Source organism: Lissotriton vulgaris, chromosome 6 (genome assembly GCF_964263255.1).
Source record: "Lissotriton vulgaris chromosome 6, aLisVul1.2, whole genome shotgun sequence".
In the NCBI taxonomy this organism is placed as follows: domain Eukaryota; kingdom Metazoa; phylum Chordata; class Amphibia; order Caudata; family Salamandridae; genus Lissotriton; species Lissotriton vulgaris.
The window spans coordinates 370,275,767-370,295,842 of record NC_141694.1 but is presented as its reverse complement, the minus strand read 5'-3'; the positions used below and the strand labels follow the sequence as shown (position 1 = coordinate 370,295,842).

Below are 20,076 nucleotides of genomic sequence, written 5' to 3'. Positions count from 1 at the left end.
ACCTGCACTGGCTCCCGGTCAACAAGAGAATCACCTTCCGTCTCCTCACCCACGCTCACAAAGCCCTTCACGACCAAGGCCCGAGCTACCTCAACAACCGCATCAACTTCTACGTTCCCAAACGACACCTCCGATCAGCCAGTCACGCCCTCGCCGCCGTCCCCCGCATCCGAAGAGCGACGACAGGAGGAAGGTCCTTCTCCTACCTGGCCGCCAAGACCTGGAACCCCCTCCCGACCGACCTGCGCCTGACCCAAGACCACCTCGCCTTCAGGAAGAAGCTCAAGACCTGGCTGTTCGAGCAGTAGCAGCACCCCCCCGCCCCTAGCGCCTTGAGACCCTCCGGGTAAGCAGTGCGCTCTACAAATGCCTATGATTTTTTGATTTTGATGTTATTAGGTTGGAAAGTGAATGCTGGCCACTGCTGGTTACTGGTGTAGTTGTACTGGACAATGGTTTTTGACATGGCAACCAGTAGTAAATTCCTCTCTTGGAATCTGAATGGCATAGGGAACCAGAAGAAGCAATTAAGGGCGTGCTAATTCTTAAAAAATATTGAGGCCCATGTATACCTTTTACAAGAAACCCATTTAGAGGCGGAAATGTGCTGTCAAGTGTTTGCAAAACTTAGCTGGGTACAGGAAGTCGTTTGTTCTAAGCAAAAGGGTTCTACTAGGGGAGTAGCAATAATTGTTAGTGCTAGTAAGGAGATTAGGGTCCAGAATTGGGTTACCGATCAGTCTGGGCGATGGTTGGCGGCAGTCCTCTCTACTGGTAGCTCCACCTTTCTGTGTGCTGTTTACTATAGTCCAAACGAAGTCAACCCTAGCTTTCTTCGAATGTTAGAGTAGTACACAGTCCCAGTTATATTAGGGGGCGATTTCAACCTTATATTAGACACCAAGCTGGACCGTACCTCTAAAACTAAATATAATTCCCCAAATAAATCCCTTCTAGCTTTGAAGAATATTATTAAGGATTTTACTCTACAGGACGCCTGGAGAGTTAAGCACGGTACCCTTAGAGAATATTCCTTCTACAGTAAAAAGTATAGACAATACTCCAGAAATGACCTTTTTCTTTTAGATCAAGTATTCCTCCATGATATTGATTCAATCTCATACATTCCAGCTTGTCTGTCAGACCACTCTGCAGTTGAGCTAAAAATCAACTTTAAGAATAGCCCTTTAGAGTTTAGGTGGACCTTAGACAGAACAATTCTTTTAGATGAAGAAATCAAAATTAAAATCAAGGAGAGTGTGTCTGAGTTTTTCCTATTTAATAGTGGTACAGCCTCAGATCAAATAGTTTGAGAAACACTTACATCCTATTTAAGAGGTATCCTTGGCTCACAGATGGTGCTGAAAAGAAAACTCAGGAAAGAAAAAGATATTCTTGATCTTTATTTGATAAAAAAAAGGAACAACAACTACAGTTAGCGGTTTCGGAGGATAGAGGAAGGATTCCGGCACTTGAAAAAGAACTTCTAGAGCTGCAGATAGGCTTCAACGCACGAGCCGATAAGATAATTAAGGATAGATGAGAAGTTAGTAAGCTTCGGAATTTTGAATATGGAGAGAAGTGTGGTTCCCTCCTGGCTTGGAAGGCTAAGGCTGAGAGGAGCAGGAACAATATTAGCTCATTAATCCAGCGAGACTCAGGGATGCTCCTAAAAGAAGATGTTGAGATCAGGAGAAAGGCAAGAGATTTTATGAAGGAATTATATCACGAGGATAGCAGACATGGGCTGGAAGAGTTGGAGCAGTGGTGGGTTCTGAGGGAGTTGCCCCAGTTGAGCGACTCTGATAAAGCTTCTTTAGTCACTGAGATAACAGAAGTGGAAATACGGGCCCAGTTGAAAAAGATGTCTAGAAACAAGGCCCCCGGTCCGGATGGACTTCCGACTGAGGTGTATAAGGACAATCTGGAGGAGATCCTAGCCCCATTACAGGCACTCTTTAACAAAATAGTCGTCCAGGGACAGCATATTGCAGCTTCTTGGTCGGAAGCCACCATTACCTTGATAGCAAAACCGAATAAAGATCCTAAAAAAATTGAGTCGTACAGGCCTATTTCCCTTCCTAATGTATGTAATGTAATGTATGTGTTCTTGTAAAGTGCACTGCTGCCCTGAGGCGTCGTGGCGCTGTAGACCGCTGGGGAACCCGTCCTGGCTATCCCTGTGAGATGGTCCTTACTGGGTATCTCCAAGGTGAAACCAGGCATCCCCAGCGAATGTGGGGGGCCATTGTAGAGATGAGGCAAGCTAATTCCCAGAGTTGCCGAGTGTGATCCCTGGTTAGAGTAGGCACCGAGGCGAGAACTATCGAGTCCACTGACCCTGGTCCACGACCCTGCCGCGTCGGGAATTGAACCCTGGTCCTGGGCCGTTCTCTGCTTCCGGGTCTGCCACCTCTAACCAGTTAGCCACACCACTCCACTTCACAAATTCAGATTTAAAAATGTATTCCGGCATACTAACATCTAGATTGGCGAAAGTAATCAAGTCCATAATTCATCCAGATCAGAGGGGGTTCATACCAGGCCGTCAACTTAACAAACTTACGTTTCAATTTGTTGGTGCAATAGATACAGCGATAGGGAGAGGACTGCCGCTTGCCATTGTTACGATTGATGCAACAAAGGCATTCGACCAGGTTAACTGGCGATTTTTTATGGAAAACTATGGCTAAGTTTGGGTTCCCAGGTACATTCATTAAAGGGATTGAGACATTATATAGGAGTCCCCGGGCCAAAGTACTGGTTAACAGCAGTTTGACCAAATGGTTGAATATTTCAAGGAGAACAAAGCAGGGTTGCCCTCTGTCTCTACTCCTCTTTGATATTTATATCGAGCCCTTTGTCTGCTCCCTGAGATCAGACCCAGTAATTACTCCATTTAAAATGGGGGACTTGGTGCTGAAGACAGCATTAAACGCAGACGACCTTCTTCTTTACACAACCAATCATGTTGAGGCCATTCCCAGGTTATTTGAAGTGGCTGAAGATTTTGGTAAAGTGTCAGGGTACAGAATCAATAAAGATAAAACTGATATAATGAGTTGGAACAACCTGGCCCCGATACCACAAGCTAAACTAAAAATTAGATACCTGGGAATATACCTCACCCATAAACTGGAGGAGGTTTCAAAAACCAGTTGGCAATCGGTAGTAAAGGAGGTAAGGAAGCTGCTGACTAGATGGAACACTCTACCTCTTAACATCTATGGTAGAGTGAACCTAGTCAAAATGATAATCCTGCATAAAATTACCTTTTTATTTAACTCCGTTCCTTTTAATTTTAATAAAAAAGGATGTTTCTAACCTTCAAGGGAGGATTGGTTCTTTCATTTGGGCCACTAAGTCCCCCAGGATTGCCTGGAGGAAATTGAGAAGGGGATTGAAACTAGGCGTGCTAGCTCTCCCTGATTTACTTTTCTATTGTTATGCTTTTCAGTTTAAGAACTTTAGACTCTTGGCAAATAAGTTAGACTCTTCATCGCATGGTCGCCTCTTTCAGGCTATGTTATCGGACCTGCCACAAGGCTTAGATTTTTTCTTATATAAATTTGGGGACCAGACGTTTTTTAAAAAGGTCCGCCTAAAGCTTTTACAGGCAGCACTCAATACTTGGCAATCAATACGTAAAATTATGGAGATTCCCTACTATCATTCTCAGGCCCCAATATGGGGCTCTCCGGGTACCCCTGATTGTCTATCAGCTGGCTCTCCCACTGAGAGCAGCAGGCTTTAAGAAATGGTGGGACCTGTGTAATAACTCGGTACTTCTAGACTGGGAATCCTTATCGAATTTAACAGAAGGCTCCATTACAAGATTTAAATTCTATCAGTTGTCTTCTTGGTGGGGGCGACAGCGCTGGGCAAAAGATGAGGAGGCCCTAATCCTGGAAACAATTAGTAGGAGAGGATGGAAGGGAGAGATTGCATTTTTGTATAATACATTAGTGGGAGCGAAAGATAATTTGGAAGCTGAAATTGCTATGCTTTGGGATAATTTCCTAATTCAGAACCCTGTAGAGATGTTGAAGGTTTGGACAGATGCATTTACACTCTCACAAAAAATCATAAAACCATCCAACCTTAGAAGGAATCACCTGTTTATGGCATATAGGGTGTACTGGACTCCAGCGAAATTATCCAAGATCTCAGCAGAAGAATACTACTGTCCAAGATGCAGGCTCCCTGCCGCGGATGACAGGCATATGTTTGTAGACTGCCCAGAAAAGAACTTACAAAGTTTGATGATTGTGTCGAGACTCTCCACAAATTCATGAATTGTTTCACCAATTTTCTGTCATTGTTGACTGAATATGTATCTTTTGTAATAAACATTGGGCATTGGATTACATTTGAGATTCAAAGCTTCTTTAATCTGATGTTATGTGACTTCCTCATCAGTTCACAGCATTTTCTTTATTACTTCTTTTACACCATCACCAGCAAGATTTTTGAGATACTTGCTAATCATTTTGTTATCAATCTCTTCAAGGGCATCAATGAAATCATCACTGTCTCTATCCAAGCAATATTTTGCTTTTTTTGCGGTATCGAAAGGTGGGTTTGGTTCAGGAAATTGGCAGCATTGTAATGCTGTATGGGAGGTGCTGACATTGAAGGTGGATCTCCTTCATATGTTTTCAGCTGTCAATTAGGACGTGCGTCATCTTTGCCATCTCTGAGGCCCTGCAAACGAATCAGCCTCCAGATTGTCCTGATAGTCTGCAGCACTGTGCCCTTATTCTTAGTCTTCATCAGAGCCATTCACTTTTTGGAGACTTCAGGAGTTGTTCTGAGCCACCACCTGGCAGCTTTTTTGGTGTGCCACTTCTGATAGTGGATATCTAAGTAAGATTAGCGCAACCCCTATGCTTCTTCTTGGGTCTCCTCACCCATACTGAGGCTGTAAAGCTTACCTTTGTGGACGCTCTGGTAAGTGCAATGGCAATATGCTTGCTTATTAATTGATCAGTCTGCCAGTGCTTTTATATATTTTATTCATATTTGACTACTGCAGTCTTTAGCGCTTTTTTTCTGACCCGTACATAACCACCTTTGGCAATAACGCTTTGTATAACATATATCTTTATATTGCATAAAAGCGCAGTACCATTTTGTATGTCCTGAACAGCAGGTTCTCGTCCAACAATGTGAAGATTCTCTGCAATGCGTTTGTTATTTTCATCTGCTTCACAGTGGCTTGAACTGCGCTTTGACTTCCCATGCAATAGGCGTTGATTCCGTGCTTTGATGACAGTACATGTGGCATGCTCGGACAGTTTGCTTGGATCACAGCAAACTCTCTGGGAGAGCACTATCGATCTACGCATCACTAGTTTTAAGGTCCTTCACAGCCTGGGTACCCACCAATGACTATGCCACACAAAGAGCTTAGTATTATACGTCTTTATTCTTCAGTGTGCACCTGCAAATGCAACATTCTAAACCATTCCATTCCACTCTAGCAATTACGTCAGAGCTCTAACCCACAAGACACTACTGTTTGTACTTAATAATATTTTAATAGAAGCTGCAGCTTAATTATTGGCTTCGGAAGTTCTATGTTTTTGGAAAATCAACATACAGTACATATCCCTGTGACCCGAAGAGTATGATGACCATAACAATATATTCCTACTTGTTTCCATTCATTTTTTATTTCAATTATTAGTTTCTTTTGGGAAAACCTGAATGATATACATAAATGACCCCTTGATGAATTTGGAACTTTATCTATTTTACAGAACTGCATAGGTTTCAGGATTCTGTACGGGTTTCACGCTGTTTTCAACACAAACAACACGTATATAGAAACCAAAAATAATTTACTAAAATGTATAAAAATCTAAAAACAGTGATTTCAAATATATTTTGTATATAACTGTTTGTTCCTGTAAGCTGGAAATATGGTGACTGTAGCAAAGCAATCATTTGATGGCACCTTTTCAGACACAAAACACACTTTCTTGCACAGCACATATTCCCCATTGAAAAATAAAATGCTATATTGTGATTATTTTTTCAGTTCACTACAGAGAATACCTTTAGAAACCTAAACATGTGCAAATGAAAATACATAGGCATATAATGAAAAATTCAAGTGCCCTACTCTCCATTCTTGCCTAATATTTATAAAAAAAATTATATTGTTCTGTATTCCTTTTTATGTGTCTGTTTTTTGTTGGTCTCTAGTATCAGCTACATCATAGGCTTATAGCACACCCAGCTTGGTTCTGATCAAAGCAATACATCTATATGAAAAACGATCACAAGACCTGGAACTGAAGGAAATACCAAGCATTGGCAAAGTAAATAGGTCTGGATAATCATTAAAAGGGCCTTTGGTGTCATTGATGTATTTAGGGACTACCCAGCTCTTCATAAATGCATTTAGTCACTCACTTGTGCACTCATGCATCCATTCATCCATCCAGTTACTCATTCTTGCATTCAACCTCTGACACAAACCACAATAAAACACAGACAAACAATAATTTATGCAAGATATATTGAAAGAATGCAGACGTGGACAAGTGGACATGTGATCCGAAAATGTTTTTACTCACAGTATTTCTATTTCCTTCCTTTTTAACCCCTTGGCTGCTGGGGTAATTTTCCTGATGTGCTGGGGGGCGGGGGGCACGCACAGCGCCCCGGTGCTCATGATGAGCTCAGCTTGTCATGAGCTACAGTGATCCTGTGCTCATGACGAGCTGAGCTCGTCACGGCCACACCCGTTTCAAAAGAATGTTCAGCACAGCAGGGGAATTATCCCAGCGTGCGAGCGTTCTAATGGCCATGACAAGCTCAGCTCGTCATGAGCACCGGAGCACTGTAGCTCATGACGAGCTGAGCTCGTCATGAGCATGCAAGGGATTAAAGAAAGTATGTTCCTAAATGATCACATGGTGTTAGCTGTACTGAGGGTTTAGTTGTAGAGTGGGAACCTGTAGCCAGTCATATTCCAATTAGGTTTCTCTGAAATGTCCTGCAAAAGACTGAATGAAGTTACTGAGGATGAGTTCTATATATTTCTGACTGGTTTTTGTTTAAGGTGGGAAACCAGTATTTGATTTGTCATAGATTTCTGTCTATCTAGAGGTCTTAGAAACTTTATTTGATAGGCGGTCATACAGTTTTTGCTTTATTTATAGGTGGTAATGCAGTTTTTACTATTTTGTTTATTTTTTAAAGTGGAAAATAGCCTGTTATGCTATACTCCTGAAATTTACATCACACGCCGTATGTATTTCATTTTGGGAAGTTTCAAAACCAGGAGATGATATGGTTCCCATTAAAAATCAGGTACCAACATCACAGATAGAACTAATTTAAATTGCTACCTAATTTAGATGTCATTATTCGGACAGCTTCCTACTTTTTTTGCTCTCGTGTTGCTCCTTATACATGTCAGAGTATCTAAGTGAAATAGTCTGACTACTGCAGTGTTTGCCTCGGGTATTGTACAAGCTAATAGTATGCGCACAATGTGACATTCACACACATTTTTGACATTTTCTACCCCACTAAGCCCAAGAACTTGCAGAGTCAAAGCGTGTTGTCTAGGCATAGCCTTTTGTTCACATCAAACCAGGTAATTCTTCACAGACCAATAGGAGAAGACCATCCTGTTTGGATATATACACTTATTCAAAGCATCATGCTTTAGCCGCATCACCCTGTCAAAGGCATTAAGTAAATCAAGCACGACATTACTTGAACTTTAGTTTTGGCCGTACACTTTAGTGGCAACATGTCAAAGGCAGTAAGAAAATTAGGTACAACATTACACCTGCACTTGAGCTTGGCCTTACAATGGAACTTTACCAACTCATCCTTCCCGCAAGCTCTCCACTCAGCTGCGCACATTGTGCCGGCAGGCCCCAACGCGCACAGGGAACAGTTGCATGACTTGCAATCCAGGGCACCACATAACGCACCGGCCCACCGGCAGCCTCCCTAAAGTTCTAATTAGTCATACGTTGCGGGTTAGGGCAGTAGAGTCCAGGACTACCGGCAGATCAGTCCTCCTTTTCGTCTTACCCTTAGCACACGTGGATCCTACCCCCTCCTGGGGTCCATCCAGTCTCTGTACTTCTCTTGTTGTGCATCCCCCTTTATTGTTACCTGTCAGTGCTTTGCCACGAAGCCTCGGTTTTCTGCCAGGTGGGTGGGTGGTCAATGCTACGCCTCTGCACCTTGCTGGAGACATGAGGGGACAAAGAGGCCGAATACTCCAGGGTGCAGCCTTAAATAACTCTTCCTTCCATTACTGCGCGCCCTGATTAGATAACCGTCCCTCCGTACTCAATACACCACCCCTTCTTATCCGACCAGGGGCTTCGTCAAAGTGCAGGATGTGCTTCTTCCATAGTATGACTTCGGTGACGGTTTTCATCACCATACTTCAATTCTGCTGCTATTGTTGTATTCTAAAAAAGCACCTGAACACCCTATACTAGACACAAAGAAGTTTAAAAAAAGCAAGACGACAAGCCTTCTTCATCTATTCACCAAAGATATGGAATATATTTGGGAACCAGGTTTGGCCTTGCAAACAGGAACCATGAATTAAAAAATCTCACTAGTATTAATGGATTCATTAATTTTCACATTAGGGTTAGTGAATGGTTTACATAGAGTCTTACCTGCAATTGTTAAAAAACATACAGAAAAAAGTAAGTTTTTTTGGCATTTCATATATACTTGGTGGATGACTATCTTTAAAATGCTCTGAAAGGAGCTGGGTATTTCCAGATTGTGAACGGACAGGCAGTAAGGGATGTTATCTCTCATTGGGAAAAACTATTTCCTTGTAACGAACAAAGATTTAGGGCGAGATGTAAGAAGCTTTTTTCTGGTCGCAAATACCCCGATTCACGAATTGGGCTGTTTACGACCAGAAAAAAAGCACTTTCTGATGTACCATACCCTATTTGTGAAACAGTAACCTCTTACCTAATCGCAAACTGGGTTTGCAATTTGGGAAGAGGTGTGTTTAGGGCGTCCCTTCCCAATACCGAATCGGACCTCAATGAATAATGTTTTGCGACCGAAATGGGGTCGCAAAATAATCGCATTTTTTACTCTTTGCAAATGGGAAGGGGTGCCAAAGGTACCCCTTCCCCTTTGTGAATGGTAATACAAAAAACATTGCAGTGCAGGCAGTGGTCCCAAGAACCACTGCCTGCTCTAAAAAAATGAAAAGAAAACTTTTCATTTTTCTTTTTTAAACAGACCGTTTTCCTTTAAGGAAAACGGGCTGCATTTTTAAAAAAAATGCTTTACTTAGAAGCAATCACGGACATGGTGGTCTGCTGACCCCAGCATGCCACTATTCCATGATTTTAGTGATTCCCAATGGGTCTCAAATTGCTACCTACCTCATTAATATTCATGAAGTAGGTTTTGGAGTTTCATGCATTAGGAATAGAAATTACCTAATTGTGATTCGCAGAGCATTACAAGTAGGTAATCTCTATTACTAGTATTGGTACTCATGGCCCTTTATGTTAATTTGCAAATTAGCATCAGATGTCCATATGCAAAATTTCAGCCTGGTGGAAAATTTAAATATGTACATTTTAGACATGCAAATATAACTTGAAAAGCCTCAATTGTCGTGGGTTTCCGAGAATACTCATAGTATTCACATAGAACTCATTAAAAAAATAGAAATTTGATTCAAACATAAGACTAAACAGACAGAATTTCAGTCTGCTTTATCCATCAGAACAGTGCCAGCTATTTTGATCCACAAACATTTGCACCGGAATAGTTTATATTTTGCTGCAGTTTGTAATCACATTATCTTACACATAACTTAAAATCAACATCCGTTTGTGTGTTATAGTTTAGAAAACTGGACCCAGCTACGAGCCAAGGAAAAAGGTATGAGAAAGAGACGCGTCGGTGTTTTCAAATCCTGAAAATGCGCTAAAGAGGTGGGATAGATGCACTTATAAATTCCTCAATCAATTTGATGCATGAACGCTAGAAAAGTGGTACCAGACTATGAACATAAGGCTGGTAGTTAAGGCGTAAAGTGGTGCTCAGATACTCCCGGTGAAGTGAGAGTCTGTGGCGGAACAAAGTGACCTCACAGTATTAGGAGGCGCGTGACAGACAGCACAGCACTTATTAGGCATTATCCTGCACCAGGTCACAGAAAAGTAACCTGCTGAGGACGGTGGCTGTAGCAAGAATACAGCAGAGCGAGCGACCCATAAGGTTGTTCATTACACACGAACATAGGAAAGGATTTTGGTGGAATTAGGCTGGCGGATGATGACAGCGGTGCTGGCAAATGAATGAATGGACGTATATATTGTTAAAAAAAAACCTGGAACCAGGGGGAAAGAAGGCCGATACATTCAATTGTCTGGGAGAAGTGCAAATGACTTTTTGCCCACCCATTAACGAGGGTTTGATGACATAGGAATGTGGCACACTTCTGTATGGAAGGAGAGCTATGGTATTTCCCGGATTTGCAACAGGAAGCAGCTCTGTAGACACTACATTATTAACCATTGTGGCCCAAGATCAGTAGGAATACGCATACAAGCGAGATCTGATATGTCACAGGTTCAATAAGCATTAATGGACCCTAAAGTGGACTCTAGTCAAACTTGATGAAGCTGGAGACAATTGCCTTTAAGAAGGCTCTGACTTGATCAGAAAGCAGGAGTGATATCTGTGCAGTGGGTGTTGCTGTGGGCATTCCACTGCAACACCCATTGCTTTTTGACGCTGCCCTAGATTACAAGTATGTGTAAATCTGAGGCAGCACCAAAAACTAACGCCATGAAAAAGCAGGTGTTAGATTGGGGCAACAAAGAGAAATACTTTATTTTCTCCTCCTTTTTGCTCTTTCTATGTGTGCTGCATTCTGCAGCACATATAGAATGAGCAAGTCACAGTTGAACCTTCCGACACATAAACAATCATTCCCTGCAACTGAGACACCCTTGCACCATGGTGCAAGGAGACCTGCATTGGAAATCATCCCTGCAATGAAAGCACCTTTGCACCATGGCACAACGTGGCAGACCTATATAGCATCAGTGCAAAGGAAAATACAAGGGTGCGCCATATACGTGCAAATATGGCACATCCCTGCATTTTCAAAATGACGCAGCGTGGCTCTGCAGAATATGCCACAGCGCCACACTGCGCCATTTCCTTGAAATATACCCCATAGTGTGCTAACAGTACAGCAGACACTGAGACTCTCGATCACTAACTGCAATCTGTGAGACTGTGGCTGGGACACATAATACTGAATGATTTATAGTGCTAAATTGTGTTCAAGCTAGTTGAGACCAGATGAGATCAGGCAGGTGATCTGGTGCAGCCAAGTTACATTTTTAGGCCGTGACCCTTACTCTAGGGAAGGAAAAGGGAGCCTACATAATAAAGTGGAAGATAAAGACGCATTGCAAAAAGTGAATTCTGGTGAATTTAGCTTTGCAACTCTGAAATTATCTCCTGAATTTTGATTGCACTTTTATATAGGCGAAAATAAGAATATTGCTGGTTCACATGACCCTGTTCTGCCAAGACCTACATATTGCAGTCAATGAAGTCACAAAGAAAGAGAGCTCATATCTGAGCAAAACAAAAGGATCTAAAAAATAAAATGTTATGTTACATATGTTACATTACGTTACATTGGTGTACTATGTTATGTTTTGTTTTGTTATCAGAAAATGTTTATGATGCAAAGGAAAATTTCCAACATAGATGAACATTTATATTACCTCATATAAAATTAGAATTCATGGAAGTCCATCCCCAAATGACCATTGTCAGGACTGACAGGATCCCAAAATAGGGTAGAGGGTGGAAATACACAGCTGATACATGAAACATTATTCCGGTCAAGTGGGTAAAATAGCAGCCTTGTAAATATTTTTCGAAGGAACAAACCAGTTTCACTATGGCCAAGCCATTTCTTGGCACACCACTGATACCTCTAATAGAAATATGCAGAGCTATAAGAATGGAGACACCATCCTTTGGATCACAAAGAACAAATGTTAATTCTACTTTGATTGAATAGAATAGTTGTGCTTTCCATTAATGGTATGTTATGTCATGTCATGATATATTGATTTGTATAGCACACTAATCCCCAAAGACAGCATCCATGCCCTTGAGCAGATGTGAGGGCCCCAAGGCCTCATACAATGAGCCAGATCTTCAGATTCTTGTGGAACTCTAGAAGTGAGGACGAGGCTACGTTGTTTTGAGGGAAGTCATTCCATGTTTTGGTTACATGTAGGACAATGAGTGACCTCCAGTTTTGTTTCTGTGGATGCAAGGGATGTGTGCAAGGAAGAGTGAGGCGGAACATAGGTATCTGGTGGGTTGATGAAAGTGGATGTGGCTGTTAAGGTAATCTGGTCTTGTGGTGTGTAGGACTTTGTATGTGTGAATGAGAAGTTCGAATTTGTTGTGCTTGTGAAAGGGGAGCCAGTGAAGCTTTTTGAGGTGTGGTGTAATGTGGGTGTGGTGTAGTTTGGAAGGTTGAGTATGAGTTTTGTGGAGGTGTTCTGGATGGTCTGGAGTTGGTGCAGGAGTTGTTTGGAGATTCCAGCGTATTGAGTGTTGCCGTAGTCCTGTCCGCTAGTGATGAGTGCTTGTGTGACAGTTCTTCTGGTGTTCCGAGGCAGAAATTTAAAGATCTTTTATAGCTTGCATGGGATGGGGATGTAAGAGGTACAGTCTGTGATAACTTGAGCCATCATGCTGAGCTTGTTGTCTAGGATGATACCTAGATTTCATGCTTCGTCTGTTGGTATGGGTATTGGTCCTAGCTCCTACAGCCACCTGGTGGAGTCCATAGGGAGGTCATGTTGCCAAAGACCATTACCTCTGTCTTGTCTGAGTTGAGCTGCAGGCAGTTAGTTCATATCCAGACTTCTACCCTGGTAGGCAGTATGTGAAGTTGGTGCTGCTGGTAGTTGTCTTGTCTGTCAAGGAGAGGAAGAGTCAGGTGTCTTCGGCTTAGGAGATGACAGTGATATTTTGTGATCGGATGATGTTCGCGAGCGATGTCATGCATATGTTGAAAAGGGTGGAGCAAAGGTACGATCCCTGTGGGACTCTGCATATTAATCTCTTGGTCTCAGATTTAAAGGGTGACAGTTTGACCCTCTGGGTTCTCCTGTGAGGAAGGAACAGATCCATTTGAGAGCAGATCCCTCTATGCCAATCATGTGGAGCCTTCTGATGAGAGTGTTATCAGAGACAATGTCGAAGCCCGCAGAGAGGTCAAGCAAGATGAGGACAGCTGTTTTTCCTTAATCCATGGTGATTCAAATGTTGTTAGTAGCCCTGATGAGTGCTGTGGTTCTTTCTAAATTCTGATTGAGCATTATCAAGAAGATAGTGAAGTTTGAGGTGGGTTGTGAGTTGCTTCTTACTTTGGCTACATAGAGTAGCAGTGAGATGTGTTGGAATGCGCGCCAATTGATTTGTGTTGGCTGTGGGCTTCTTGTGTATGGTGCTGATTTCTGCACGTTTCCATTCCTCTGGGAAAGTGGCAGACTTGATGAAAGTGTTGATGATGTGGGTTGGGGTGGTGTTGATTGCCGATGTTCCTAAGTTGAAGATGTAGTGGGGGCATGGAGCAACCGAGCCCCCTGGGTGGATGACATGCATATTTGCCAATGTGTCGTTTATGGGGAGGGTTTTCCATTTGGTCATGCTGCCATCTTGGTTGGTGATGGATAGGCCAGCAACAAAAACTCTGGGTTTGAGTTGGTGGGAGCAGTTACTGTGGATGTTTGCGATTTCGCTCTAGAAGAAGTTGGATAGATTGTCACAGAGTTGTTTTGAGTCAGCAATACTGTTGACAGTGGCTATGGGTGAGGTGAAATCCTTAATGATTGGGAAAATATTCTTGCAGCTTTTGGAGCTTACTTCGATACGGTCCACTAGTTCTTTTTACTTGGTGTCTCTTATTTACTGGTGACTGCACCTGAGTGCAGCCTTGTAGGTAATTCTGTCTATGGTGTTATGACTGGCTCTCAATTTCTTTTCTAGCTGTTTACAGAGTCGCTTAGTGTACCAGAGATCTTCTGTGAACCGGCTGGCTTGCTTGTTTAACTACTATGCTTCTGGTGTTTGATATGTACAAGGGAGTTTGCAAAGTTGTTGATCTAGTTGTTGAAGTTGTTGATGTCCTTGTCGAGGATGCCTATGAGGCTAGGTTGATCTGTGCTAAGGGTGCCGAGCCAGTCTGCTCCTGTGATTTTGCCCCAGCTAAGGCTTGAAATGCTGAACCTTGGCGGAGTCGTCAGTCCATGTGACTGGTATGGTGGTGTTGTATTTGATGGATGGTGTTGCTTGTGGTCAAGATGGGGTCTCCCATGGAGAATGTAGGCTCTAGAGTTATTGGTGAGCAGAGCGATGAAGTTGGTGATGAGATTGTTAAAGGAGGTGCATGGTCTGGGTGGTCAGTAGGAGAAGGTTCTGTTAAGGGTGACGTTTTCAGAGATTTGCAGCTTGAACTGCAGGTGTAATTTTCTGCAGATGTTGTGCCCTTGATGTATTCCTTGTAGGTGATACCAAATCATTCTCCTGGCTTGTGAAAGTGGTCCTGTTAAATGATCTTGTAGCCAGCTGGGATTGCCATAGCCACGTGGGGAGCTAATGAGGGGTTGAGCCAGGTATCTGTGATGAAGAGGATATCGGGTGCCGGGTGCCGCTATTCAGCAGGTCTCATATTTTGGTTGTGTGTTTACTGAGTGATCATGTGGTGACACGCCTGCATGTGAGTGGGTGTTGATGTGTGGCTTTGCTGTGGAGTGTGTTGTAGGGTGGGGGTGTAGGGGTTGTTGGCGCTTGTTTATTGGGAGAAATGTTGAGGGTGTTGTTAGTATTTCAGTGGAAGGTGTGCGTAGGTGGTGCTGGAGGATGAGCAAAGAGTGCAGCTAAAAGCTCCTACTGTGGTGTGAGGTGTAGCATAACAGCAGTTTGGGGAATGGCCTCCAGGGTCTAGTGTCCTGAGGAGTGCTGTGAAGTTCGCTGGGTGAGAATGAACCAGGGTTCCAGGCACTGGACACGTCTGTGCTGCAGCTGTCATTAGTTAGGTCCTGGTAGGGGGAGGAGTGCAGGTGCTGTGATGTCATTTCCTGTGCTCATGAGTGGTGTGAAAAGAAATCCTCATGCTTAGCTTCTTCTTTTGAAGATGGTTCAAGAGGTAAAACCAATAAGGTCACTCCCTGTCCAGATAGAGGATTGGAAAATCAGTGATGGCTCTTGGAGTGTAGTTTGAAGATATAATATCAAGTTATGTAACTTTCTGTGCTGATGGATGATGGGAAATAAAGCCCTCTTGCTTGACCTCTTCTTTTAAAGACAATTTTGTTAGGAGAACCAGTAAGGTCACTTCCTGTCCAGATGGAGGATGGGAACTTTAGTGATATCACTTCCTGTGTAGGTTGATGATGGAAGATCCAGTAATGTCACTTCCTTTTCTGGTTGGTAATGGGAAAGGAAGTCCTCTTCTTTGGCTTCTTCTTTTAACTGCAGTTTTGGCAAGAAGCCCAGTTAGGTCTCTTCCTGTCTAAATTTATGATGGAAGATTGATGATGTTCAGATGGATGACGGGAACTTCAGTGATAATAATTCCTGTGTAGGTGGATGATGCAAGATCCAATAATGTTACTTTGCTGGTTGGTGATGGGAAAGGAAGTCCTCTTGCTTGGCTTCTTCTTTCAACTGCAGTTTTGGCAAGAAAACAAGTTAGTTCACTACCTGTTCAAATGGATGATAAAAAATGTATGGATGTCACTTGCTGTGTAGATGGATGATGGGAGATCCAGTGATGTCATGTCCTGCAGTGATGGGATTAACTCTAAAGTAGTGGTGGAGCAATGCAAATATACAGGATGTGCCCGCCTGTGTGGCGGGTGCATCCTAATGCCATTGTCGGGACCCCCACACTGTTAGCGGGCGGTCCACTTCTCCGTTAGGGTGGCGGGCGGCCAAAGCCCGCCCGCCATCCTAATGGACCCCTATGAGTCAATGAATTCATGAGCAGGACTACTGAAATAATAAACATGAATTTAGTGACCAATAGTAGGATGTACCCAAAGTTGTAATGGTCTGTTGGTTCAGGGAAATATAAACAGCAACTTTAAGGATGTAGCCAACACGCATTTAAAACAATAATGTCCTACTGGTAACTGAAACTTGTTCAACAATTCAGAACAAAGTTAGATACATATGAAACTCAGGCTCCCGAACATCCAAGATTTTATTGCCAACTTGTCAAATACGAGGTAACAAATATAGAACAGTTAAGACAAGGGCATGATACAGGGCCAGAAGAAAAGGCACCGAATAGACAGACTCAAAATGAGTTAGTGAAGCAAAAAAAAACACACAGATTAAATCAAATACTACATAAGAAAGCCACAGCAGATAAGTGAGGACCTGGAGGGAAATAAAGCGCTGCTTGGCAAATTCAAGTTGTAATAAATGCCCTGGCAACATTCAATAAACTTAATGGTAGGAAAATTCAAGATTTAATAATTGCCCTGGTCACATCATGTAATTACATGAAAAAGTATCCAAATATTCATAGAGCTCTTAAATGAATTCAGGACTTTCTAATGGGTTTTACAATCACAAAATTTAACATACTATACAAGGAGCTGCTGCTCATAAGTTAGGGTCAATGGGGTTCTATCACACACATTTTGATCAAAGTTAGAAACCCTAGTGTTTGACTGAGTTAACAGATCCCTCTATTATTGTGTTAGATTTCAGTGGTCCCAAGATATGAAAGACAGAATATCAGTAAACTCATGCTCAAGACATGGGACAAACTCATTTGACTGGATCCAGATCAATTGATGTTCTCAATCATATATAAATCAACTTGGGCAAATCTCTGATCAAACCAGTACTTTGTCATATGGCAGAGGTTAGTTGCCAATCAGAACTTTGATTAAAAAATAAGGCCTTCAAGTATCTTGGTTTTAACGTGACCCGAGAGCCCCTGTTTTAATATAGCACAATCTTCCTGGCACTAGACAGCTCTGTCTTTAGCTCCTTAGCCACTTCCGTATTTAGATGAGCTCTGAGCACACCTCCTATTTTTCAGGGATCCAAACTGGTTCACTACCCTAGCATGACTGAACTTTGCTTTCCAGAAGAGGCTTGAGAACAAATAGAAGAAGTCCGCACTGGTATCTCCAAGTCAAAAGGGCTAGTACTTAGGCTGTTGTGTTCGGTTTATTAACTCAACCAGTCAAGGATTTGTATTCCAGCTCTGAGGGTGTTGTGAGTGTCAGAACTAATTTTAAGTTGTTCTGGATAAAGTACATTTTTATAAAGTTGTTATTTCCCCTAAGTCAATAAAGACATAATTTCACTATTAAATATAATTTTGAAAATTAAGTGGGGAATAACTGAATGACCTTTCAAGGATTTTCTCAGGCAGAGTACCTTTAGGCAGCGGTCCACCCAGCCCACAGTGCTGCTCCTGATAGGCACAAATTTTGTCATATTTGTGTGTGTGGTGTAACTATACACTGCAGCTCATAGAAGACATTAAACTCATGTGCTGGTGAAGCATTTTCTCTGCCATCTAGTTTGGACAGGAATTTTACATTGACCAATTGGGGCAAGAGTACATACATTGTAGCACTGCGGGGAAGTAGTGTCATGATGCTCAGAGTCCTAATACCAGCAAAAAGAGGGTACTGATGAATGGGAAAAATCTGCTGTGACCATTCAGAAGAAGTGAATTTGCTTCAGTTTTCATTATGGGCCTAGTAGAAGACCAAGCTTTGGTTAAAAGCACTGAAAGAAAGTTGATCTTTGGTCTTGTAGTAGCAAGATAGGAGTTTATACGATGCTAGAGAGAGAATGGAGCAATATACATGGGCCAGAGGCTGCATCGCAGGGATAAGTGATTGATGCTGATGCTCACAAAGATATCTAAAAATATGTGTAGCATGTTTCATTACACCCAGAATAAGGTAACATAAGAGGTGAAACAAAATGCACTATATTTTCATATCTTTTCGTATGCTACTTTCCATGACTTATCTATAAATAACTAATGTCATTGTTACACACATTGTTTATAGGTAGCACATCCATGTTAGGATTTCTTGTTTTATTTGATTGTATTTGATATGTGGTACTCTGACTTGTCTCTGATGAACATAGCAATAGAGATGTTTATAAAAAATATATGGCAAACTAAACACATAAGTCAACGGCATTGTGGCACATATTATCAATTTATTACAGATTGTATTATTGGTAGTTATTACTGCAATAGAAAATCAAATCCTCACTTTGCTATTTTGTTTTCTTTAGGATTATTCTGGAGGCCCTCAATTTGTACTTCGCATGTAATTCACAGAATGGGAACTTCTTCAACCAGGCATCTTTAGAATATCCCTCAAAATAGATATGTACTTTTGTTGTCTTGTTTTTGAATTTTCTCTTTAATATGCCCACCTTTGTGTTATTGAAAAAGACCTCAATGAATAAACAGATGTCATTCCTAAAGTTGTGTCACTTAAAACTAGAAGTGGTGAATAGCATCGAAGATACTGGTACATAGGCTCTGTGAATCATAAGTGAAATGTAGTGTTGAGAATTCCACAACAACACTCAACAAAAACGTAGAAAAAGTAACTACCTTCCAGTTGAGTGGCAGAAACCATATAATGAGTGTGAGACCACCCCCCCAAACAAAAAAGTTTGCAATCTCAATAACATTATATTCCTAACTAAAAGTAAGTGACAATTAAAAAGAGAAGAAGAGGGGGATGAGATATTTACAGAAAATGAGTAGCATTTGAATAGCAAGGAGAGCGTAACTATGAGAATGTGGTATAAAATGTTACACTGGTTATGAAAGAATATTGTAAGCTAAATAGTTTCCAGCAAGGTGATTCTAAATGTATGTGCTGTTAATTCAGCAAGAAGAATTGCTAAACCTCAGTGGCTTATCTGTGGTCTGATTATTTGAATTCTTCATATATGTCAGCTGTGAAACAGTACATTAAATTCATAAAATACAAAAGCATGCCAGGAGTTGATGTGAAACATACTGTGGAATGGTTGAGTAACAACAAGGAGTAATGGATGGATTTATCTGGGGAGCTTTGTTACTGTATATAAATGGTAATAGCGGTAAAGATATCATATATTATTCAACTCTTACAAACCAACATAACTAAAGTATTTCCAAGAGATGTCTTGGTCAGTTCAAAGAGTCAACTGTTTTAGCAACATCATTATTTACAGAGGATGTGTTGTCCAGGTCATAGATTTAGCTGTTTAATGAGTTAATTTAACCACTTCGGCTTTCAAGTGGATATGAAATGACTGGACGGGTTCTGGTAAATAAAGGCTGCAGTGTTAGGAAAGACGCATTATATACATGCTATTTGGAGTTTTAGAAACCATATGGTGAAGGTTTAATAGAGTTACTATAGGAGACTTAGAAGAGTGTTGTACCTGACATCCTTGAAATGGTTCCCTTGTTGTGCCTTCAATCATCCTGCTTTTGCGGACTTTGTTTTCATTGGCTTTAGGACTCTGCACATTTTATGACTGCTAACCAGTGCTAAAGTGCCTCCGCTCTCATTCTGAGTCCACAGACTACATCCTTCTCGGGGACCTGAACTTCCACCTCGAGAACACCGACGACAACAACTCCATCACCCAGCTTAAAAACCTCGCCAACCTCGGATTCAAACAGCTCGTTACGACCCCACCCACTCAGCCGGACACACGCTTGACCCAATCTTCTCTGCCAGCGACCACATCAACTTCAGCCACACCACTGGACTCACCAACGCTGCGTCCATTTCACCTTTAAGAAACCCCCCATGCGCCACCACCCTCAACAGACCCCCAACCGCAACTGGAACAAGGTCACCGAAGACCAGTTCATCGCCACCCTTGCCCGGGACCCACCAATCGGCACCATCAAAGCCGACACACCTGCCCACAACCCAGGGCATTGGATTGACGACTGTGTCAACACTCTTGCCCCAATCAAAAAATACTCCACAG

The 20,076-nt window shown here is 42.0% G+C and overlaps 1 protein-coding gene across 1 annotated transcript in view; it reads left to right on the top strand.

Annotated features, from left to right (window-relative positions):
- The window catches only part of TPO (thyroid peroxidase), a 945,924-nt gene extending 927,199 nt beyond the window's left edge, over nucleotides 1-18,725 (top strand). Inside the window, exon 16 of the mRNA XM_086925200.1 lies at nucleotides 18,364-18,725. Coding sequence (XP_086781326.1) covers nucleotides 18,364-18,402 — 39 coding nt within the window. The 3' untranslated portion in view covers nucleotides 18,403-18,725. The remainder of the gene's footprint in view (nucleotides 1-18,363) is intronic.
- Nucleotides 18,726-20,076: the final 1,351 nt, after the last annotated feature.